Here is a 25,309-nt window from a genome sequence, read left to right as displayed (position 1 = left end):
CTCACGATTTCCACAATTTGGCGAAAAACGACTTTTGGATGGGAATTTCTTTGGAATGTGTGGGCGCCCTGGAGTCAAACGACAGCTCAAAAGTATTCCAACTTGTGGATTATAGTCAGATTTAATATTCGTAAAAATTCGTTTGCGGTTACTTATATTAAACGGATATAGGGATACGATCCCTAAAACCGAGACTGTGGGAACTTGGGCTTAAAATAGTCAAAAATTAGTTTTGGTATTATGATATTTTTGCCGGATATTGCAAATATTATTCGGAACTAAAATTTTCTAAAGTGTAAAATTATGTATATGCTCTTGTCTAAATATCTCGGACCAATTGCATCATTAAATTTTGCTGCACGTAGGCATATTACTGTCATTTACATTTTCAACATTTACACAAGTAAAATTTGCATACTTAGTACTCGCAAAAGTTCTGTTATAAGATTTCCCGGGTAAATTAAGCAGGCAAAGCAATTGTTTAGAAGGTTGTACTATTTTTTATTGAAATCTCCATGCAATTTACCGTCAGAAACCATGTTTCGAAAACCTTTGTGACCCCAGGTGAAAAAATGATAGATGGGCAAACATGGCATATTTAAATTTTTCAGCAATATTTTTGCGAACGTAAAAAATTGACATTTATAAATTGTTCAATAAAAATCGGAATTGATTGCAAGATGGTCGACCGTACCATAAAATGATGCAGTGACACTGGAAGTGTCGATGACGGAAAAAGAAGTGGAAGTGAACGGCTAAAAAGGTCACCAAAATTGACGAAGGCACAAAAAAGCTGGATTCGCCCGAATCCATGCCGAGCCCTAACAAAACTTCCTTCACAAATGAACGGATCAAGTAAAAGTAAGTCCCGGGCCCTTAATGTGAACCTTAGACTTATATCTTCAAGATTTGAGGAGAACTACGTGTTAGCTACACGCCAAGTGAAAACAGACCCATCAGAACCCGGGTGCTGATCACGCGGTACGCGCTTGAAAAATTGAAACCGATATGTTTAAAAGATGAGCCCACCTTTATGGGTGAGGCAAAATAAAATAGCAAAAATACCATATTTGCACCCCACCGGTCTAGGCTATTCATGAAAATTTCAAAAATTTTGATGGGGCCCACCATCCTGTTTTTATGATTTTTTTATTGGACTTAACTCGGATTGGGTCGAAAAAGTGCTTTTTCTTAGCAAGGTGGTGAAAATTTGTGTCAAAAATTATTTTTTCAAGTTCTCGAGCTAATTGTGGAACCACTGAACTATTACCTATTCAAAAATAGCGACGTAACATTCAACAAGGGCTCAGGTCCTGTTCATATGGCCAAGACAGCAATTCGGTGGTTAAAATCCCCAATTCCTGACTCCATTTCGGATCAAGAAAAAAATTCACTGTTGTCGAACCTAAACCTGCTGGACTATGATACATTTTTCAAACTTTAGCTGGATGTATGTGCTAAACTTCACACAAGTTTGGAATCCATAAAAAATTCTCTCGTCAGGATATGGAGTCAATCTTCCCGGGAACGCGTGCGTACTTCGATCGAGAGGTGGATACCAAGACTGCGGGCTCGCCTAGCCTTATAAGATTGACACTTTAAAAAGTCAATCATGTTTCTTATACAGAATTTCATGGGCTTTTCAATAATTTAATTAGTTTTTCGAAATTCGATAAACTGGGTTCGCTACAGCGAGTTGTTCTTATAACAGAACTTTAGCGACTACTAGGTATATGCAGAGATGTACTCCGATGTGCGTCAGCGGTGACGTTGAAATAAAGATTGGAATTCAACTTCAACAAGTTAATGAATTGAAAGTCCTGCATTAGTTTAATGTCGCCTCAGTTTTTGACAGACTCACCGCAAAATTAGTACGTTGCCTGTAGTAAATTAATAATTAAATTAGGCAACGCATGCTTACATACATGACAATGTTTTCAAGCTCTCAACACCAAAAAGTAATTAGCATGATACAAATAAGATTTCAACTACCTGTCGAAATTAGTCGTACAAATTGCATCATTTAATTTTATGGAATGGAAATGTATACACCATGTAAATGATACATGCTTATTTGCGTATGCCTTTACATTGGGTGCCACTTGACCAGCTGTGATAAAAAGATTGAAGATGGAACAAAAACTCTGCATCAATGTTGCATCATTTTTTTAACAGAGTCGCCCAATTGCAAATATACACCACGTTCTTTTCTATTTACTATATCCACTTTTTTCTAAGGGAAGGTATTTGGAAAAAATACTTTAAATTTATTCCTCAACAATTTCACACGATACAAAAATGAATATCTGACATTCAATATAATTTATTTAAGTGTGATGGAAAACGTTTTACTAAACATTAAGGCGCAATTATTTACTCTGTTAAGTACCCTGGCTCAAATATTTACATCATGAAAAAAATATTATTAAAAAATGCATGACCTTTTAATAAATTATTTTAATTCTAAATATGTAACACAGACAAAAATATGTTTTAAATTGTATCCTCGATCTTTTTTCAAGATATTTGAAATCTCGCCTACAAACTAAATTACTTGGCACGGTAGCATGCAAATTGCTGGCATTATTAATTACTCCCGCACACCTTGGGTCTGTTGATTTTTGGTGATCATTGTCATTGACGGTTGTGATTGCATAATTATGTAGTCATCGTCCACAAACTTGTGACCCACACATTATGTGTGACACATGTCAAACTAAATTAATTAATTGTGTTTCCCAATTTGTCAATCTCACCGTGATGCATATTCCATCAAAGCAATGTACACAGATAAGTCGTGAAATCGATCAAAATTAATAATGCCTCAAGGAACACCCGGTTTGTGCATGACAATAACGAAATCGATTCTCATGTCAGGTATAAATTTGAGACCATTTTCCCAACTTCGAAGCATACTACAATTCGTCTTCAATATGAATCCAACTTCCATCCTTGTCGTCCTCGCAGTTCTCTTCGCTGTGGCCGTAGGTATGGAAAAAAATACTGTTCAAGATTATATTTGCTACTCTCACCTTGCCCCACTTATTAAGGGGTGAGGCGAAAGGAAATCCCCTTATGGGAATGTCTTGCCTGTCCGTCCTTCTGACCGTTTCCTACGATAACTTTAGGACGGATTCGAATTTCGATATCCCCTCCCTCATTTCGCCAACGTGTTTATAATTTTTTGGGACGGTATAAGTTCGAAAATGGGCGTCGTAGGTCACGGCGTTACGGTGATGACGCCAGCGGTCAAAGAGGTTGAATTTTTTCTTGCGCCCTTTTTAGACGTAGTTCTTGGCGGGGATTTCAAAAATTGCCACCATTTCGACGTGCGAATAGCACATGACCGTGTAGACGACGCCAAAGTAGAAAATTGTTTGATTTTTTGTTTCGATCGTGTTAAACGTAGTTTTGGGCCGGGATTTCAAAAATCGGCATAATTTTGACGTGCCATGACCGTGTCGCTTCACCCCTTTGCTACATTTCGTTTGTAACGGTTTATTTATTTAATTTCCTATTCCCAGCTGCCCCACAGCCCAACCAGGAAAGACCTGAGGACCCTGAACCCATCGTCACTGGTGAGGCAATAAAACTCGTCACATTTTATGTCGATTTACACATTTTTACCTTACGTATTTAGTAAAGACATGTGGCGGGGATGTGAACGCAACATCAGCCTCGATTGAGTTTCAACTTTGGAGGTCAATCCGCGCCGACATGCGGTGCGTTTGGATTGTGCGAGGACCTTACCTCAAAAAAAGATTCAACCTGATTGCTTCCGGTCTGAAGGAAACCGATGGGATTTACCTTTCCGCCGTATCCTATGCTGGGCTTGGAAACTCGCTTAAATTGTAAGGTTTTATTATATGAATCATTATGGGTCCGGGTTATCAAAGTTATTTCAAGTTTTATCAGTTTTACCCGTGTAAGCTTGAAGATTTTATCGAATGTAGTATGTAAAACTACTCCAGATGAATGATAAATACGGGTGGGTATTAGTGGGCCCTAAGATTATCTTAAATCATCCGGTAAAAATGTCTTAATTTGGCAATCTGGCGATCCCACGTGGTGTGAAGTGACAAAGGAGTCGACCAGTAAAAGGAAAGAAGGCATTATTGGATGATGAAGTTATTTGCGATTTGTAAATATATCCGTTTCAACGTTTTACAGTAATAAATTACCGATTTCTTAAATGGTCTTAAGACATTTCGGCATTAAAAAATTTTAAACTCAGGGCAAACTAAGATAAGTCAAATTAACAGATCTTTACTAGACGATTTAAGATATAATCTTAGGGCCCATTAAATTTTACCCAATAAATATCAAGTTGAAGGAAGGGTAGAGGGAAGTTTTCTTGCCAAACATGGCAAAATTAGAATGAAGAAATATTGATAATCAGGGAGGATGCAGATGTTTTTGCGTTGGAAAATCCAACGACAAAGAAAGTAAAATTTCGGAGTTTAAAGTATAGAGAATATATTTGTGAAATAATTAATAGTAAAAAAAAACTACCCACCACATTCGTCTTTGAACTGTCTTGATTGTTTTTAGTTTTCTTCGCCATCAACCAGCTGAATATCAATGTCGACTAAAAATTGCATCATTATTTTAGATCCAGATCTGCTCAAAACGTAACTATCGATTCGGAAATTGTAATAATCTCCTTGATCGTTGGACACGCGCCAACGCTGGGATTCAAGATGGAATTTTACTCGAGCGGAGCTTCTTCTACGGCACCAGATAAGCTAAGTTGCGAAATCTTGACCAGTGCGAAGGGAAATGTGAGCTATCCTCGTGGAGGTGGAAGGTATGGGAGATACGAGCTCGCCTTGTTTCCCATTGCCCCGAGTGTCCCGAGACGACCGACCCTTCGCTTCACGAGGGTAGATCTTCAAGCTAGTTCCAACTGTCGATATGACGACGCAATCATGATTTACAATTGGTCCGATGGCCGTTACGTTCTCGTGACAGTGTAAGATTTTTCGATCTCCTTTAAGGTGGCATTGTATGCGGGTTTTGAGTTTGAATTGTCGTGTCTCAGCTTTCCCTTCCTCCCTGTATTCAAATGACGATTTTGATACCTGTTCGTTTATTACAATGTAAAGATTTTAATGGACTTAAAAATCGGTAATTTTTAGGTTGACAAAGTTAGGAGGGAAGAATCTTATTTTCATCTTCAATGCGTAAATATTTAATTTTCACTGATTATTTTTCATCTATTTTATATTTATCTTCTCGTTGAAGAAAAAAATAAGATTCCTGCCTCCTAACTTTGTAAACCTAAAAATTACCTATTTTTAAGTGCACTAAAATCTTCATATTGTAAAAAACGAACGGTGAGGAATAGGTTTCAAACCCACCAATTGAATTATGGAACAAGGGAAAGCTGAGACACGGCAATTCAAACTCAAAACATAGAAGTGCACGTTAAGAAGTCGGAAATTCATTGTATTTTTACATTTGCAGATTTTGTGGGAATACCATTCCAGCCAGTGTAACATTCCAGGATGGTGCTGGTCTCGTACTGTTTCAATCGGATTTGATCAATGCCGGGACCGGTTTCGAGTTTCAATATGAGTAACGTGTCGAATAAAAATGATCAGTACATTGTTCCCCAACTTACGTATATCTATGCTACGTAGGATATACTAACATCTAAAGTTATACTTATTCGTGATTAATAAACTAAAGGTTGTTACGTTCAAAATTTGTTTCTATCCGAGCATATAACAATCTATGAGTGACAGCGAGGTCAGTTTTATGATGGAAAACCTCACTTATTTTGCTACCAATTCGTGTTACAATTTAAATTGTTAAACACTAAAGCAAATTAAAAGTACATAATTGTGCATATTCATAATTAACCAATTGTTACACATTTTAGTTTCCAAACTAGATAAACAAACAATTTTAGGGAAGATATTCCTCTAGTTCCTGTGGTGCACATCCAAAGTTCTTCGTTACTCGACTTCCTCTTAAACATGTATGACAGTTGATAGAATTACAGCAAGATCATAATGTTTCCTCAGACATTGAAGTAAAAGTTTCTGGTTTTTCTTATAGTCGAAGAATGCGAACAACTGAATAACGTTGCCAAAACCATATTAAACGTGAACTCTCAGGGCTGACATGTCTTGATCGATTTGCTGTATCGTCAGCGGATTTTGGGAATTGGGCTTGTATTCAATTTTTACAAATTTTTCGTATACACGGGGTCGCCGTACAGAGTGTGCAAGGAACTGTCGTTCTATACAAATTTTCGTCCTAAGTCTTTAATTATATAGACCAATAAGCCCAAGATAGGCGAGTCGTACCTTCGTCGGTTAAAGAGCCCATCCAACCTTCCAATGATTCCATTTGGGAGCATTATAGATTGGTACTTCTGTATGAGTGTCTTGTAATAACCACTGTAAGCTTGTCTCTTGTTGATACTTGGCCGGAAAATTGGGCGTGCGGTACCATCAATAAAACCTACGACATTTGGATAGGCACACTCAGAATGAAAAAGCGTCTGAAAAGTGAAAAAACTAGAATTACAAAATTACATCAAGATTTCAAAAATAATATACAACCAGGAGTAACAATTGGAAGAAAACATAATTATGTACTTATTAGGTCACCCTGCGTAGCACGGGAGCTATTAAATTCCTCTTGTCCGTCTGTCCGTCCGTCCGTCTGTCTGTTAAGGAGTTTTTTTCATCAATTAATGCTAATTAAAAAGTAATTTTGGATGATTTTAATTGATAATGAAACAGAAAAAATATGCAGTATAAATTATTCGAAGTTGTCTGCATAATTTTGTTGATAGTGATATCTAATGAAGTTCTAAATGTGAAAATGAAAGGAAGCCAAAAAATTCAAATTTCAATGAACTAAATATGTTGCCATGCAATAAAATAAGTATGTAGGACTTTCAGTAAGTTTTCCTTATAAGTTTTTTCTAGTTTGTTGTATAATTCTTAGCGAACAAATCATTTGCCATCCTGCTAAATCGCATCCCCTGAATTGGCACACCCACTTGTGTCGCACTTTTCAAGCCAATTCGTGCTAATTCCTTTCGCTCTGATCTGCTTGGTGACATTTCTAAATGTGTCGTCTGTGAATGGCAGGCCGCGGGACAAAATCCAAATAAATTCTGAAATAAATCACAATCCAAATTATATTAAATTCAAATTATTACACATACAGGGTGGTTTAAATGTCAGGTTAGAATGGAAAATTTTTCAAATTCGTAAATTTTCTTTAGTTACGGATTAGGGGTTGAGATTTTTATTAATTTTTATCAAAACTTATTGAACACTGCTGACAAAATTCTTGAAATATTAAGTTTCAGAGGCAAACCTTCCGTAACTAGTGGAGATTTGCGAATTTTTCCCATTGAAAAATTTTCTATTGTAGCGTGGCATTTTAACCACACTTTAACCACACAATTAACTCTTTACTACTAATGGTAGGATAAAGTTATGCAAAAAACTATGGAAAAACTATGGAAAAGTATGGAAAAAGTTAATTTTCTTGTTATCGTTCTTACGGAAATTGATTAATCCAACCTGACTACAGGCCCATTCCACCGTGTAGGTCGTGTAGTCGGTAGCAATTACATAGTACGGGATGCCCAGTGTAACTGTTAAATTATTGAAGGTGGTTAGATAAATATGGGGCCGTTCATAAATTACGCAAACCAAAAATCACAATTTTTCTGACTCAACCTCCCCCCAACGCCCACTCTTAACACGTGGCACAAATTAGCGAAACCCCCCTCACAATACCCGTGTTACATATTTAATTTATGGATGGCCCCTCACCAATTACTTGCAAATCGAATTAAATATATAATCATGAAAGTGAATTAAGATTTAATTACTGGAAAAATTAAATAGTTTTGGGTCGGGTATTGTTGGGACAAGTGATGTGACAGCATCCGCGTTCAAGTAGGCAGATCCATCCGAACTCCGAAAAGGAAGGTTATCTTTGCCGGGAAAACCAGAACTCGACCAGTCCTATGAATTTGCATAACGTTAAGTATACGTCAAGGTCAAGGTCACAAACTGTTAAACTTGATGCATACATATGTCAATTTGCACTGAAAAGTAACCCATATTTTAAAAAATGACTTTACCCCAAAGTCTAACTAAGTTCACTGTAAGGTCACCAATAAACTTTAAATCTGATACAAACATATGTCAATTAGGACTGAAATTTAAATGGTGACCTCAATTTTGACCTCAAATATCACGAAATTGTTAAATGACTGTTTGTTAACTATTAACTGATACCAAATGTTAAATTTGATACATTTATCATCTCACAAATGTTATAAAGTCCTCGGTTTCACCCCTTCGTTGCATGCGTTTAACGGTTTATTTACTCACCAAGCGTCTGTAAAGTTGTTAAACATGAACCACTCCCCGGTTCCCTTGGGCTCCTGATAGTCTCCAAGTTGGCAGGAGAAATGTTCGTTTAAAGGAGAAATGTACGTGTACTGTGAAATCCACCCGCCAGAGTACTGGAATCATAAATTGGTTCCACAATTTAAAAAAAACGTAGGGGGTAAAAAATGAAAACGTGGTATATGGAAAATATGATTTATTGTTGGACTTGCTTTCCTCACAGTTTTTAGAATTGAGTTTAGATTATATTCCGTATTCGTTTATAGTCAGTGTCTAAATTTGTTACTACAATGTGATAAATTATTACCAAGGTGGCAGTCTACCGCGGTGATAATACTGTATTGTTTCCCAGATACTTTAAAGGAATTTACGACAGCCTTACATAAACGATGTACATAGTTTCTAGGACAACAAGACTTCATGGAAATAATGTGTCAAATTTATTATGCCCAAGAAAATAATATTTTGTTCCAAAGAAAATTAATAGTTTTCTGCAATCATGAAATCTGCAATCTAGTTAATTTTTTTGTCCAAAGAAAATATATGTAGATGAGTACGAAAGAATAGTAAAATCTTCAGTAATTAATTATTACCCGAATTGTGTCCAAATGTTGGACCGGTGTTGGCGAGGGGCACCTCCCAGGAAAGGAAATTTGACCAGTCACCCCACCAAGGGTAGAAAATGATAGAAATGCCAGGAAGGCTAGTGCCTTTTTGATTTTTAGGGATAACATTTCGTTCAATTTTTGTTATGACGTTCTGTAAGAATGAGGTGGACAGTTGTTAGCTACTTGTAAGTCAAAAACTGAGTAGTTCGTTAGGGAAGGCTCGACAAGGTAAAAAAGTCCGCAAACTGGCCTACGAAAGGGGTAAATTTAGGGTAGGCCCATTATAAAAATGGTCATGGAAGGGTTAAACAATGAGGTGTTTGACATTCCAAACTAGATTATTTGAAGGGAGGTAAATAAATACAATGGAATTGTTATTTTTAGACGACACTCTTAGAAATGAGGTTACCATTATAACCACAAAGTAACCGTACGTATGTGACTCTACCGTCGTGGTCATCTATTCGTTACCTGTGACGATTAGAACCTCGGTAGCGACGAAAAAGTGGCACATGTCAATTTTAACACTTCTTTAAGCTTAGATAGAAATACGGTTTCGACCTGATGCACTTTCGTGACCGTATGATAGAGGTCACAGATCATAAATATGTGTCGAACACACGTCACACCTGTTAATTTTAACAGTTTTTGAACGGACAAAACAGTATGGAATTCGTTTTGACGTATGACACTGTTTTCATCCCTTGGTTACATGCGTTTAAAGCTTTATTTTTACCCTATCTCACAAAAATCATTTTCAACTGTCAATAATCGGTTTTAACCATTTTTATCTGTTAAAAGGTTTATTGTTATTCTCCAAAAAGAGAGGTCTTTAGTTTGTACATGGAACTCAAGATAAATATAGAAGCAGACCTTTTGTTCTTGAAAAAGGTGGAAAGGCCACGTGTACCTGAAAAGATAGGGTTAATGCTCCCTAATTCATTGCATGCATTTAGCGAGAAACTTATTATTCTCGGAAATATACAAATACATACATAAATGCCTGCAAAGCACCCTTAATGCATACCACATTTACATATGTATATTGGTTAGATTAATGTCTTTTCTAACCAAGCACCTCACTTACAAACTAACCTCACGCCAGAGCAGACAATCAAATCAAAAAGTTCTTTAAATTGAAGTAAGAACTCGTGTGCAAAATCAAGTTGACAAAATTGTGACACATTACCATCAGCAAGAGGTAAGTTAAATTATATTTTTTCCATTCCTAATTTACATAATATATTAATAGGCGAGTTTAGCAACAACAATCGTTTTGGCATTTAATAAAAAACATTTTATAAAACATTTTATGAGTAATGGCTAAAACAATATTGAAAAAAGTATCGTTCCTTATCGCAAGTTAATGCTGACTTCAGAATTGGAAAATTAATTAAATTAACAAATTTTTTAACAATGGGTTAAAAAAATTACATTTGTTAAATTCATTCCTAAGTCTTATTAGGTATGTGTAAAAGTACTTAGCAAAGAGTTAAATTCTGTGTAGGTATTTAAAATGATTTTAAATACTATGATGATAGTCCAAGTTAACGATTATGTGGATTATAATCAATTCCTGATTATAATCGGGTCAAAATTCTCCATTGGCGATTAGACTATTTTTTTGCAAAAAATGATCGTCTAAATATACGATGATAATCGTTTGTGATCCTTTGTTCCTAGAAAATTTTCAAAAATTTTGAAAAATAACAACTCCATGGCTAGTAGTGATTTGCGTATTTTCGTAGAACATAAAGTCTATTTATAGCTGATCCGACATTAATTTCTCTACTCGAAGTTCCAGATTATAATCGTAATTTATAATCGACATAATTCTTAACCTTGACTATACTTGATGTCTTGCAACCTTTGTAATTCTGATGAATATTATGCAACACCAGCATTGAACAATTCCATAACTTTCAGAATTATGAACCCTGAAGAAGTGCGTGATCCTGAAGGAATGCAGTCTTGGTAAGTTTAAGACCTTTAAGTTATCCTATTCATTTGCGTAATCAATTAATTAGATAGCTAGCTTATTGTTATTGACTATGAAAAATCCAGTAATTAATTGCAAATTGTTCCTTCTAGTGATGAAACTAACCCAGCCGATCTGTCAGCCTTGCTAGAATCCCTGAACTTCCAGGACGACAGGGGTAGTGGCGCCGCGAACACCGTTAACAATGGGATTCCTCTGATGCAAACTGGGGTCAACGCTCAAGGTCCGAACCAGGTCGTTCAAGGACAGCCTGACAACAATGTTTTGCTCGTCAGTAATCAACTAAAGGCTCCCCCACCGTCGAATGTAGATCCCGAAAAGCGAAAACTCATCCAACAACAGCTTATCCTGCTACTGCATGCGCACAAGTGTCAGAGACGGGAAAGTCATGCTCCAGAGGTAAGATAAATCAATTATTATTGGCACCACTAGTCAAAACGCCCGTCGCTCGACGGGCAAAAAAGGCCCGTCGATTAGCCTGTCACCCCGACAATTCTCTTCGTTACAAATTAAAGGGTGAAGTTTAATTGATGAGCGTAAAATGCGAACAATATTAAACAAAGTTGTTAATGCGTAGTTATTTTACTTATTGTCCAGTGTACCCTTCCCCATTGTCGGACCATGAAGAACGTGCTAACGCACTTGGTTACCTGCCATGCTGGAAAATCCTGCACGGTCGCTCACTGTTGGTCCTCTCGTCAAATCATATCGCATTGGAAGCATTGTACGCGATCGGACTGCCCTGTCTGCCTTCCGCTCAAACAAGCTGACCGCCATAGAGTCAATCCAACTAATAATGCGACGATGTGAAGTGTAACCCTCCGATTTTGTTGAAATTTTGAAATTATGTGGTCCAGGTCAATGCAAGTTTGTGCGATGGTCGGAATTTGTCAAAATATTTTGGGCAAAGCTGAAAAACGGGCGATTTTTACGGGGTGAAGGAAGCAAACTCGACTTCAATTCTCTTCCTGTGCTAGAAATCGCATTTTTTCAACTTTGCCCTAAAATATTTTGCCAAATTTTGATAATAGCATAAATTACCCGAAGAAACATTAGTTGTATTGACCTGGACCACGTAATTTCAAAGTTTCAGCAAAATCGGTCTGTTATACTCCACACAATTGCATTATCAGCCTAAGTAATTAAGTATAAGGAGCAGGACAACCTTAAAATATGATAAACTAGCGTATAAGCCCGTCTCCCACGGGCGAGAGTTTATCCGATTTTCAAAGTTGATTCACGCCTAAGATTATCTGTTATTACACTTTTATTGTGATTACTGCCCTAATAAATGGATTTAATTATGATATAGTAATTATTTATTGAGGAAACCACTTAGAGACCTACATCAATTACACAAAAACGATACATACTAACTGCTCGTAATATCCTCACTTAATTGCATAATTGTCATAATTATAAATAGGTAATCATGTCCTAAATATGAGAATTTGGTAAAATTATACAATTAAACTGTGGTGCAAGTTACCAATTTTCGCAAAACTCGAACACTTGCACGAAATAAATGCTACATTTATGCCGAAATTAATTGAAGTATCAATTGCAACATTAGGAAAATATAGTTTTATATTTCCTTTCCTTAGAACATAATTCATTAATCAATGGCCAATCACAATATATTTAATTTATCGTGATTACAGATTTGACATAGTTAAATTATACGTCTAATGGATTACACAAAATTTCAAATAATGACAGCTAATCATATGTAATTAAGCTGAAATGCTGTTTTTGATGCCAGATTTTCAATCATTTTTTGATTCTTCTTTACCATCGAATCAAAATGTTTCTAGCACTTTTACTTCCTCATTTTAAGCGTCATTTATTTCTTTGTTCACATTTAAACCTTACAAACATATATTGGAACAATACCACTAAAAACCTAGAATTTCGCTCTAATCGAAGTAAATGGCAATCGTTCGCATTTGCAGGACACTTAGGGTCAGCCTACATTTTTGGAATTTTTTCCATATTGAGTTCTTATTATTGGAGAAATTCTACAATCTTAACTAAAACTAATCACACCATCAGCGCTATTTTCACATTTTCCTATGTCGTGATGATTTTATTGGACGTGGTAGTTTACAGGAATGAACAAAAAATAACAGCCTTCTTGAAATGTCTTGTTCACGCGGAAAAGTACAATTGGTCATGTAGAAGCACATCGGAGGGTAAGACATTACGTTTTCGCTTGTTATACATAAGGTACGTCCACTATATAGTTGGATTGGGATCTATGACCTATGGAGTTCGACCTGATTAGAAAATTTTTATAAAACCTTTGAGGTAGTGTACATAGGTGTGACCTAGGTTTGTCAGTTTTTACTACGGATGATTTGTCTGAGCGTCTTGTTGGCCACCAAGAAACATTTCCGCAAATATTTCCGGTTTGAAGTACTGCGACGTATTTTTCGAGTCACGTCAAGCGGCAGTTTAGTGGTTGTGAAGAACTCGATTGGCAAGGTTTTCACTTTAATCTCAATTTCTATTGAACTTCGCCATTTTAAGCAAACATGCCTTACACCTGCTGGTTGCCCTTGAAATTGCGTTTCAAAAAATAACGTAGATAAACAACAACTTCCACCAACTGCGCAGTATACTTTAAAGTCCAACGGTCCAACTATATAGTGGACACCCTATACTTGTAAATAATAATTATTTCTGCACTTTAGGTAAACCAAAAAGTGAATTTTTCCAAAAAATTGCTGGCTATTTCCTTCTCCAACTTACAATGGCGTGTAACATCACGACACTCTTTGTATTCCTGATAATTTTATTCATTCCTCGCCAGCCTCCATTTCTTGGCTCATTTCTGATCAATTATATATCTGGAAATTTGACCCATGCAGCACTCACTTTATTCGCTACCGGATCCCAATGTCTGTTGTGGTACAGTGCATCATCCATTGTATGTTTTGTGATTGGATATACCTTTGTAATTCCGGTAGTGTGGATACTTCATCGCCAAAATATACTCGAATCTGAGAGGTGGAAATAAATATATTTCAGCATGACGCCTTATTTAGAGTATTATTTTCTCTTTTGGTTTACTTTACACCATTCCAATTTATAGTAAAAAGTTAATATTTAAAAAATAATTCGATTCTCACTCGAAAAAAGTTGATTGCATATCAACTTTGCAAAATGAAGCAACGTGAACTGCACTATAAATTAAGAAAAAATAAATTATTTACGACGAAAATGGTGAAATAGCCTTAATTTTTAACGAAATCAAAATTAAAGGAATTTACTATAAATTGATGTCTTGGTGAAAAATAAATTAAGCAGAAATTAAAAGGACATTAATTCGTTACTCTAAATAAGGCGTGATACGATACTTCACGCTTGTACATAACTCATGTGATTGAAATGTTTGATTTTTATGTAGCTGGACAAATTTGCACGGATTATCCAAAAGATTAATGTTTTACGGAATTTTGAAAATATTGGAGATACAAATGAATGATATTTTTCAATCATACTTTCTTCCAGCCATGCTAGCCCTGTTGTCTTTAGTTGTTATAAGCTTTTCTGTAATAACGATTCGAATGTGGCACGAAATTACGACAAATCCAGCGATGCTATTTATTTTGCTGGGACTTATTAACGCTGTCCCAATACAGATTATTGTATGTACACTTTCCGGAAAAACTAACAAAGGCTCTACTGAATTTCTGAGACGGGTGTTTTCAACGGCAACGATTAATCGAAACGATATCAGGTTGCGTAAACGTATTCGTGCAATGTTACAGTTGAAAATAAGGTTTGGAAATAATTTCATTGAAATGCAAACCCCGTTGGTTATGATGAATTTTTGCATAGTTCAAATAGCCAATGTATTGGTATTATCGCTAAAATTATTGCATTAAAAATATTATAAAAGGTTATAGTCTAAATTGTAATTATTAATTTAGAACACGTTAGTAAAATTCATAAAGGATTAATACTTGAAGGAAAATCTGGATTAATGAATATTGGACGCATACATATGAATCCATAATTTACCGATTAGCTTAAACCTTCAATTGACACGTAATACCTAAAAAACCACAGTTAGACTAGGAAATCGCTTATTCTGTATGAGTATTGACGCAGTAAGTTAGGAAACGTTGCTATAATTTTCTTCCCTAGTTACTTTCTGCAGCATCTGTAATCGCAATATTAAGCACAAATAAAATCAGTCTTCTTTCTATTACTCAAACAAAGTATAGGTATTGTTCCAACTACATAAATTCATTTATTCATAAAGTTAATCAGGCAAACCAAGAACATAGCATCATTGCATACATTTACAAATATGTATAGCTTAAGGTAAATATGATTGATGCCAATATGCTTTAATTAGTATCTGTCTTGCTGACTATGTATGTACTTTAGTTTGTAATTAATTACAAATACTCAACGGAAAGGAATAACAACCTGAAGGACACAGAGCTCATTTAACTGAACACTTCAAGAGAAGAGTTCAGGTCATCTTGATCTCATCCCATGTACCAGTTCCAGTTGCATGGAAACCATGCATAGATATTTATTACTACCTATGTAAGTTAGTATAAATATATGGCAATAGTATATGTTGAGTACATATGAATGTGCTTATAACTCGGAATATGAACCCAAACTTGAAATTTCTAACACTGACGCAAGCTAGATGAGGTTGAATTGTAGTTTTAGCCGGAGGAGTAACTATTCGGCAGGACAACAGTTGGCGGCCTTGATAAGCACAACCTTTTTAAATAAATTCGCAACATAAATAAATTTACTGATTAGTCCGTCAACGACACATTTTCCAAGAACTATGAGATTAGACTTATTTTCTGCCATGAATCCAATGAAACCTAGGCCAAGAAGGACTCCACATATGGCAAAGATTGGACTTATAAGTTCAATCGAGACAGGCGTGGCTTCATGGAAGAGCACGGGCTCCTTTACATTCCCAAAACACCTTTGCACGGCCTCAAAATATTTCTGTTTTCCTAAGTAACCCTTCACTCCGTCCAAAAACTCTCCAGTCCATATGACTTTTTCCCACAAAGTTCCTAATCCGGATTCTCTTATGTGTCCCCATTCCTTTGTGATGTAAGGGTACATCAAATTCCTAAAACCCACCATGAATTTAAACCTTTTAAATGGGGAGTCTTCCCTGCTCCGGATTACGTACCGATTTCCAGTTAGCTTGATAATTTTGATCTTATAATCTAACACATTGTCAGGAAATATGGCAGCAATAGTTGGATGGGTTCTGGTCGAATTTTCGTGAGTAATTGTACTAAACATATTTGTCACCGATTCATTGTAGAATGACACTATGTTTCCTTGCAATCTGTTCAGGACTTGGGTAAGGTGTGGGCTCTTATCACGACTGTCGAGTAACTGTGGGATAACTTGGGAAAGTACGAGTGATTCGTAAATGCGGGTTTTGTCATTATAGTTAGTCTCCATATCGGCTATCGATGAAATGTTGCCGTGGCAATCGTGAAGCGTGATAAATTTGGTGTTCACATTGCAAATAACCTTCAATAGTGCGGTTTGGCGAATGCTCCAACGTGATAAAAATGGCGTTAGGTCGTGATGATTTTTCAGTAGTGGGAAAAGTAAAATTGTTGAATCCTTTAGGGAAGTCGAAGGTAGGGGAAGGGAGAGAGGAGGTCGTGGGGTCTTGGAAAGCTTGACACATTATTATCCGACGGATCGGGGTATATGGGTATAGGTTTCGGATATCGTCGAAATAGGGGTGATTGGTAGTATCGAAATTCAATTCAGCTACGTCAAACATGCCGGCTCCCCTAGTGTTCGGGACAGCATGTGAAGTTATGGAAGACTGGGCTGAGATGCACATTAAGGATAAAATTAAGTGTTGGAGCGACATGCAGAATTTGAGTCCAGGTTTGGTTAAAAAATACAAGAAAATGCTACTATGGCAAATCTTAATGTGCCCTTAATCGTCTTGTATAATACATAGTATTGTCGTTGAGAATGAATTATGTGAATGAAGTTTATAATTCATAATAATGTTGACTGTTATTATATGAAGTAATGTAAATGCGGATTTGCGCCGAGTCCGACCTGAAGTACATAAATTGACTAGATAACTAGTTGAAACTTCACAATACAAATGCTATTATTTGTCGTGTAGGTAGGCATCGGATAAATACCTATGTATTTGTATGTTGGTGACAACGGTGAAACGGTTTTTTAAATTTCAGGGACGATTTGTTAGACGCTGGTCGTTTAGCTTTTTTTAAATATAAGATGTAATAATAAGTACTATACTCTGCGATACAATTCATACTCTTAATGAATAATAAATGGCAACATGTTGGTGACAAACCATTTATTTAGTTTGTCGCACAGACTATTGGATCCTTTTTCCAATAAGCTATCCAATTTTCGAAAAATAATTTATACCTGATTAAAGTCCGGTTCGGCAATACGCTAATAGCACAAACATAGCAGATCGATATCTTTGGTAACTGTTATGATTCAAGTAAGTTTAACGAATGTTACATAAATAGTGACTATCTGGATTATAAGTGGTTTCACTTTATTTCGACTTTTTAGCCACATTAAAAAACTTCTTAGCAATGGTAAAAGAATTCCTTTGTAATGTTAAAGTGATGACATATACCTAGCAACGTTGAAAAAATTCCCTAGTAAAGTTAAAAAAAATCTTAGCAAGGTTAATAAAATCCTTAACACCGTTAAGCCCGTCTTTAAGATGGGCTAATTGGCTAGTATATTTATAATTTATAGTCCTTCACATAAGCAATGCTAATCTAAATTTTGGTGTCTACGTACATAACTCAAATTATTTCGATTATTAATTATTAGTTGAAACAAGGACATATGTACTAATCAAAAAGTAGAAATGAGAATTATAATTAGTTTGAACAATTCCAATACATAACTATACATTTATACAAGCTAACCAGTGTAATAAGGTCACCACCGTTGGTATAATATAACTAAACAATTTAAGAATTTGAGAAGGGGACACTTCAAAATTAAGCAAAAACAAGTATGAAAACTTCGCTACCACTCTCAATTTTTCTTTTAAAATTTTTATTTTCCTTTGGAAACCCAAATTTCGGCAACTCATTAAGTCCCATGTTTCACAACATTTTTCCTCACTATATAAACTCAACTTGTCGACTACATCTAGTGTTTGAGAAAATTACCTCAGAAAGTTTGGAGCATACCGGAAACCTCCCAATATCCTTGAAATCCAGGAAATACTACATCGAGACGTCTAATTTTCGTTTCATTAAGGACGAAGGACATCCAACACTCAACATCTTTAGAAACAAAGGTTGGCAATGTGAAAATGTATTCTTTTTGTTTGAACCAACAGAAGTTTTAAATGAAAAATATGTCGACGTTTTATCGACCTGGATCAAACTGAACAATTATGTTTATTTGGTGGATTTCTCAGATGGGGTAGGAACTGACTCAAAATGGGGGACCGAGTCAATCTGGTTTTTTGTAATTTCGAATTTAAAGAAGGAAGAGTTTTCCATTTTACCACGAATGTGGGAAACAAATGATTATGAAAAACAAGCTATAATTAAGTTATTTACAGTAAATTTATTCCTTCTATTTTTGTCAAACGGAAACAATTCTTTATCTTTTTGTACACTTTACACCTTGCATGGCTGGAATCTCCATTGTTCTCCAACTTTCAATGTGGAATCTTTGCAAAGTAACGAATTATATAAGTTGGGGCCCGACAACATTTGGGAAATTGAAGATTCCACAACTATTCATGGAATCCCTTTCTCCAGCAATTTTACAAATGCGGAAGGCTACATTCTAAAAAATATTTTGGAGAGAAAAATGAACGGAAGTATTTTAACGACAGGATGTGGACTATATAGTCACTGCTTATATTCAAAATTTGTGTCTGTAAATCCTCTAAACGAGCTTGGTGGCTTTAGAGACCCAATTTTTTTAAAGACTGAAGGATTAAACTATCTTTCATGCTACAGAGTTACTTTTATCAACTTTTACTTGTACCTTGCCCCTTTCTCGGTCACCATTTGGGTTTGTATTCTGGTTGTGCTGGTACTGAGCGGACTTTTTATCGACTGTATTTGCTATGTGCAAAATCTACAAATGAGAATGAGTATGATGCTGATATTTCTCGGTTTTCTAATTGACGAGGCAAGTTTCATTCCCAAGAAGTTGTGGAATCGTACATTTTCCAAAATGGTGATTGTTCCTTGGCTCCTGTTTGGCTCAATTTTAAGCCATTTGTACCTCAGCAAATTAATTGACGATGTAAATTCTCCCTTGGCTGGGAACAGGTTGAAGTTTTTAAATGAAACTAGGATTGAAACAGATGATGAAGTTGATATTACAAAAGCTAATTTGTAAGAAAGGTCGTCTAGATTTTTTGGCCAGGATGCTTATCTCGAGGACTGGGAAGAAAATTCTTTTTCGATTCTTTCACCTCCGTCTAAAATTTTAATGGGAAAATTTAACGAAGCAGGAAGTTACAGCCTTCAATATATTTTAGAAAGGGAATATACCAACGCTCTATTTGATATCGGAGGAGTTAGGAAACTTTATTTTTACCTTGTTAACCCATACTCCCGATGGCTTCCGGTCCTTCATGACGATAAATCGTGGGAGGATGTGAACGTTGAAGATGTGGAAGAGTTGATTGAAGCCGAACTAATTGAGTGTGGGAAATCCGTTTATGTCGACTATTCAAGGGAAGTTGGAGCTTATAGAGACTATCTTAAGAGGCGTTATCCCAATATAAATTTCTACTTGGGAAAGGAAAGGATTTTTGAGAAAAATTATGGTTTGATGTTTAAGATAAGTGTAGAAAAATCAAAGGTGCCTACTTATTTTAAGGTGTTCATTGAGAGTGGAATATACGGAATGCTGAACGCGCTAGCAGACTATAACATTTACAGCGAGAAGAAAATTATTAGTTCGAGAATCCTAGAGGATAGGAGAGGATTAGCGAAGGAGGAAAGATTTTTTCCACTTAAGATTGACAATAGCATTCAAACATTGTTTATTATTCTTATTGTGTTGTTGAAAACTTCGTTTGTAGTGTTTTTGGTAGAGATATTGCCACTGTTAGTGAAAAATATTAAAAAGTTTGGAATACATTTAAAAATGATATGTTTAAAGAGGTTAAAGCAAATTAAAAGCAAGATTGGAAATTTAAAAAATCAGAAAAATGGGAAGAGAAGAAGAAGTTGTAAATTGTGTTTAATGCGAAAATCACAGACAATTATGTGTCCTGGATATATTTTAATGAAAGTTGGGCGAAAAGTTCCAATTTAATCAAACCCCTGAGAAATGAATAACAATTTAAATTTAATTCAAGAAATTTAATATCACTCAAATGTTATACTTCTCAATGTACTTATCGTTAGGTTGAACTCTTATAAGGACATTATAGAATTAGCACGTCAATATGTACATATAAAATTGTAAATATTATAAGCTCAATATGGCAATCAATTAAAAACGAGTTAATTACAGAAATTGGCTACATTTGTGATTATCTTAGCAGTGGGTAGCGGGCAAAGGGTATGGGTTAGTGTGGGTACCGGGAATTGTCTTTCAGATTTTATTGACGCTTAAATCTTACTTGGTAGTATAGCTTAAGGCTATACTCTAATTCCTCGGAAGATTCTCTTGTAGCATGCAGGCTGATCGGTTGCATAAGTTATTATTTTGCATTTACAATTCGTTTGTATTCAAGGACATAACGAGATTTTATAACCATTTGTAATCTTATTCTCAAGTTCAGTCTTTTCCTGATTCTTTGACCTGATGTAAATACATGTCGCCGTCTCAATTATACAAATATTTTATCTTACTTAATTTGTACTTCTCAATTTTACCTTTTCTAATTGTATGAAATGACAAATACCGATATGATAACATAATACATCTCCTTCTTTCTTGTCAAGTTATCTTAATTCAATTAACCTTCAAATTGTAACTTAAGCAATACTCAACTAATATTCTTTGCCACTTTTCTCAAACTAACCTTAATAGCCACATCAATCCAATTCATTTTAAGTTCTAACCATTTTTATGTATGACAAGGCTTGTCTAAAACTGAAGTAAAATACATTGAGACAAAATTAACTTAACAAGCCGTCTGAGAACTCTTAATTTCCAAAAAGTGTGTCCTTTTCGAAACCACGCCATCATCATCACAAAATCTTCCATCCTCCAATCACACCTACATCACAGGCTTTGAATAAAAATTTCAAATAAATCTGGCAAATACTTGCTAGTTATTAATACTTGTTTATATGTGACTAGCGTATAAGCCCGTCTCCCACCCGGCGACGGGCTTAGTTGATTTTCATGAAAATTAAGTGGGATTGTTCATTATTCCACCGAATTTTGTTTTTATTGTATCTATATTATTAACTGAAAAGTCTGTTGGCAAGGGAAATAAAACTCTCCACACTTCCACTTCCGTTACGGAAAATTACTTTCACTTCCGTTACAGACAAACATTTCCAGCTTATAATATAGATAATGTGATCAACCATTGTCAAAGACATTGTCTCCTGACAAAAATGAGCTAGATAAGTGGACATGACTGTAGTCCATACGAACCAATTTGGCGAGTCAACAGACGAAAAATGAAGGCACACGACTCTAAAAATCGATGGCTGTAATTTTGTGAAACTTTTGCATGTAAGATTTATAAGTTTATGTTTGTCACAATAAAAAATGGGGCGGAAACCGGAATGACCCTCGTTCTATGATTTACCGGAAACTTATTTTTCTCCTCTCGTAGCATCTAATTTTGCATATTTCCATACTTACATATGTGTGTATCAATGTCATCAAGTGCAAATGCTACAAATAGTTTTACATATTTCGCAAAATATACACATACAAATATATATGCAAATCTTATGAAAATTATACTCATCTAAGGTCTCATACTAAAAATAAGGTACAATTATTTTAAAAAATTATTGTTTTAAAAAGATTTCGATTGAAAAGAAAATATTTAAATTGCTAAGGAATTATTTATTTTTTCACATATCTCGCCAACAATCGTTATTTTTATCATTATCCGGTACCCAGGACACCACAAGCTCAGTGGCAATTGGAGCGTGACCTTGGTTGCGTTTCGTGACCTGGATCGGTAGCAATGTCACCGCTAAACTAAATAAAAACAAATTTATTCGTAAATCGTACAGCACTTAGAAATGGTGTATACATCCAATCCGTCGGATCGGATCGGATAAAAGTTATCCGACAGGAATCCGACCCGGTTATCGGATCGGACCGATCAATGTTAAATTAAACGTCGGATAATTTTCGGATAATCTGGTCCGATCTCATCCGACGGATTACCCGAAATTTAAATATGAAACTCTAGAGAATTACAATTTTTATAAATATTTACTCACCTTTCGTTGCGCACCACGCAGCATGCCATCATCAAAGCCACGTCCATTAATGGGCACTTGGCTAGTTGAGGCGCCCATAACGACGGGACGCCCTTCAGACCCAATTTAATTATTTAACTATATAAAATTAATTATTTTCGCTTAAAATTTATTTTAACTTATGTACTCTCTGTCTCATCTTCAGACATGATGCTTATCGTCAGGGGTTCGATTATGGGGTGTGGTTCTGCAATTTAACGTGTAAATTAACCAAATTAATTAAATTGATATTTTAAACCGTACAATATTTCAAGTAATTAGTAATTAATAATTAAAACTCCGTGTTGTGATATCTATAGGTAAAATAAATAATCCTGTGACATTGCAGGATTTGTCTACTTTATGTATAACAGTTATATCAAATTTTGTATGTATTTAGTTGTGGCAAATTTGTTATCGCATCGTAATAAATTTGTTATCGCATGGTAATAAATTTGTTACCATGTTGATTATGAATTTAGTATTGACAGCTTACCAACAAACACAAGGAGGAGGGAAACACTTAATAAAATCGTGCCAAAATATTTACCCATTTTAGAAATTGAGGAAATTTTTAAGAAATCCAAACAGTGAATTTTCAGTTTTTTAATTGTGGCAATTTCCAAAGTGGAAATGATCCAAACTGCGTGGAAGGCAACCCTTTAAATGAAATATTTGTACGTGACTTATTTTAATTAATTTAGTCGACTTCTTCTTGTTCCAATTTTTTGTGCCAACGCCAACATTCGTTTATACATTTTATTGTTTCATTTTATGAATTTTATTACGAATATTAGCTACTCAAGCAATGATAGATTATATTTATTAGTAAGCTAAAGATTAAAAAACAACTGTGGGTGCAAATGTGAAAATTGTTCAAAGTCTATGGAAGCACATTAAGAAGTGATTTAGGGCCACGGCTTTTTATTCTTTTTATTTCTAGGTCATAATAGTGTAAGAATAACTCGGTTATTTGGTTTGGAAGGATTTGCAAAGTAAGTAAATATAATGGAAAAAAGGGAGGAGGAGACTCACTTTCGTAGAGTTGTTGTCCGAATTGTAGGCCGGGTGTGGTTGGGGGAGAGGGGTTAATTTGCCAACGTTTCGAACTCTTATTCTTCTTCAAGGCGGCTGAGGGGAAGAATTTTGAGAACTTGTGACTTCACGTACCGAATTGTGGGTGAGGAAGGAAGCGAAAAAAGGATAAAGTAAGACCGTTAACAGGCGCCTAACGGTATTTGCACTACTCCTAAGTTAAGGGTGAATATGGTCTCCCAAAAACCACAAAATTTCACTATTTTCTCAAGTATTGTCAAATCAGTCAGGGACAGGGGCCCCCAGCGAGTCAGTGCCTACCGGCCCCAAATTTATAGTTCCGTTAGTGTAACACATGCCTGATTTAAAATCAGTGATTTTAGGGTTACATATTTAGGTTGGACATTCCTATCGAAAATGACCACACCGTCGGGGGGTGTTGTTTCCACCAGTAGTCTATTTTTTGTTACGACGAAAATGTAAAAGCAGCCTGGACCCTTAATTAATGCCACGTAAATTGATCATTTGCATTCCAGAAAATTTTACTACGCATATTGTGCTGGAGGAGAGATAAACTTGAGGAATTTTGGAGTGGAGGGGACGGCGAGGACGAAAAATTTGAGGTCTGAGGAGGTTGGATAGTCGGCTTGTGCACTCTAAGCTGTTACAAATCGGGTGCAGTCACGCAGGTATTGGTTTATCAGTATTAAAGCTGATATTAAGATTAAACCGGTGAATACAAATTTCCTACCGTACTGGTAGAGCTGTAAGGCCGAGTTATTACCACACGGAATTACTTCTTAATACCACTTTGGTAGAGTCATATATGAATACTGCTTGGTATTATTTTAATACTGGATTTCTAAGAGCGTAGACAAGAACAAACGAACAACATGTGCAATTTTGGCATCCAGACACGATACCCTTATTTATACCTCGTAGCACCTAACCCATAATCGATAATCTAACTCAGATCACAAAACTTGACTAATCTCTGCCGCCCATCCCTATGTACATATATCTGTAATGGTCAAATAATGCGAGATGGTGAAGCATTCAAACGTCCAGTTTAAAACAGGATTTAAAAGTATTAATTACACTGATCAGATTTATTTATTCATCCAAATTTAACATTATTCGTGAACATTATTCGAGTTATTCTGTGAATTAATTTTTATTACTCAACTCAACAGGCGTCATAGAACTCTATACTGTCTCCCCCATTGCTACATCGCAAACTTCCTGGTAAGCAACGACAAGTCATGTTGAAATAATTTGCTGTTGAACACCCTGTCCAGCAGCATGACGGAGTAAGACTTGAAGCTTCAGCGCAATCCCATCCATTTTGCTTATTACAGTCGTCGTTCTTGAAACACTGGAATTATTAAGTTAGTAATTACTTAACGTTTCAGATAGTGATTATAGGTTTTACATCCCATATTTGTAAACAATTGAAAGCTTGAAGGAAAAAATTGAGAAATATAGATTATTTAATGCATGGTATTTCAATAAACCGTAGTAACGTTAGAAGTAGCCCACCCTGCAATAGTGATTTGATATAACTTTGCACCAAAGGTGCTGAATAAGCCGACAAAATAGACTATAACTCTCATAGATTCTTGCACCAATGGTGCAATATAAACGGGGAAATATAAAAAAATCGGAATTAGTTTGCACCACTAGTGCAACATTAGCGACCAACGGGATGCATAACTTTGAAAACTTTGAAAAAATTGTATGGTTCTTTCTCCCGACATTCTGCATCACTGGTGCGTAGGGCATCCCTTCTCCAAGTATTTATTATAAAATTTATATATTTTAGCGTCAATG

General features: G+C 35.6%; 1 protein-coding gene and 1 long non-coding RNA gene across 5 annotated transcripts; one reads left to right on the top strand and one right to left on the bottom strand.

Annotated features, from left to right (window-relative positions):
• Positions 1 to 6,971: 6,971 nt before the first annotated feature.
• LOC118438818 lies at positions 6,972 to 8,494 on the bottom strand. Its single transcript, XR_004837080.1, has 4 exons — positions 8,373 to 8,494; positions 7,865 to 8,000; positions 7,532 to 7,624; positions 6,972 to 7,135 (listed from the first exon to the last, which is right to left on the bottom strand). It is a non-coding gene; the product is annotated as an uncharacterized LOC118438818 (long non-coding RNA).
• Positions 8,495 to 9,992: 1,498 nt separating this feature from the next.
• Positions 9,993 to 12,315, top strand: LOC110859475 (CREB-binding protein). 4 transcript variants are annotated; one of them, XM_035859610.1, is made up of 5 exons: positions 9,993 to 10,199; positions 10,925 to 10,972; positions 11,090 to 11,396; positions 11,595 to 11,777; positions 12,157 to 12,315. In XM_035859610.1, exons 2-5 carry the CDS (start codon positions 10,929 to 10,931, stop codon positions 12,172 to 12,174), a joined length of 552 nt encoding a protein of 183 aa, XP_035715503.1. In that variant the 5' UTR covers positions 9,993 to 10,199; positions 10,925 to 10,928; the 3' UTR covers positions 12,175 to 12,315. The 4 variants fall into 4 exon arrangements, with proteins under 4 accessions (XP_035715503.1, XP_035715501.1, XP_035715502.1 ...); XM_035859608.1 differs by having other exon boundaries at positions 11,595 to 11,803; positions 12,131 to 12,315; XM_035859609.1 differs by having other exon boundaries at positions 9,996 to 10,199; positions 11,595 to 11,810; positions 12,131 to 12,315.
• The last annotated feature ends 12,994 nt before the right edge of the window (positions 12,316 to 25,309 follow it).

The sequence above is a fragment of the Folsomia candida genome, unplaced genomic scaffold (genome assembly GCF_002217175.1).
Source record: "Folsomia candida strain VU population unplaced genomic scaffold, ASM221717v1 Fcan01_Sc026, whole genome shotgun sequence".
In the NCBI taxonomy this organism is placed as follows: Eukaryota; Metazoa; Arthropoda; class Collembola; order Entomobryomorpha; family Isotomidae; genus Folsomia; species Folsomia candida.
The sequence above is the reverse complement of the archived record's forward strand: the minus strand, read 5'-3'. Positions and strand labels throughout refer to the sequence as shown.

Coding starts and splice junctions, on each gene's coding strand:
- LOC110859475 (XM_035859608.1), top strand. CDS start 10,929: ATGAACCCTGAAGAAGTGCGTGATCCTGAAGGAATGCAGTCTTG. Junction 10,973..11,089: donor CCTGAAGGAATGCAGTCTTG/GTAAGTTTAAGA, acceptor TGTTCCTTCTAG/TGATGAAACTAACCCAGCCG. Junction 11,397..11,594: donor GGGAAAGTCATGCTCCAGAG/GTAAGATAAATC, acceptor CTTATTGTCCAG/TGTACCCTTCCCCATTGTCG.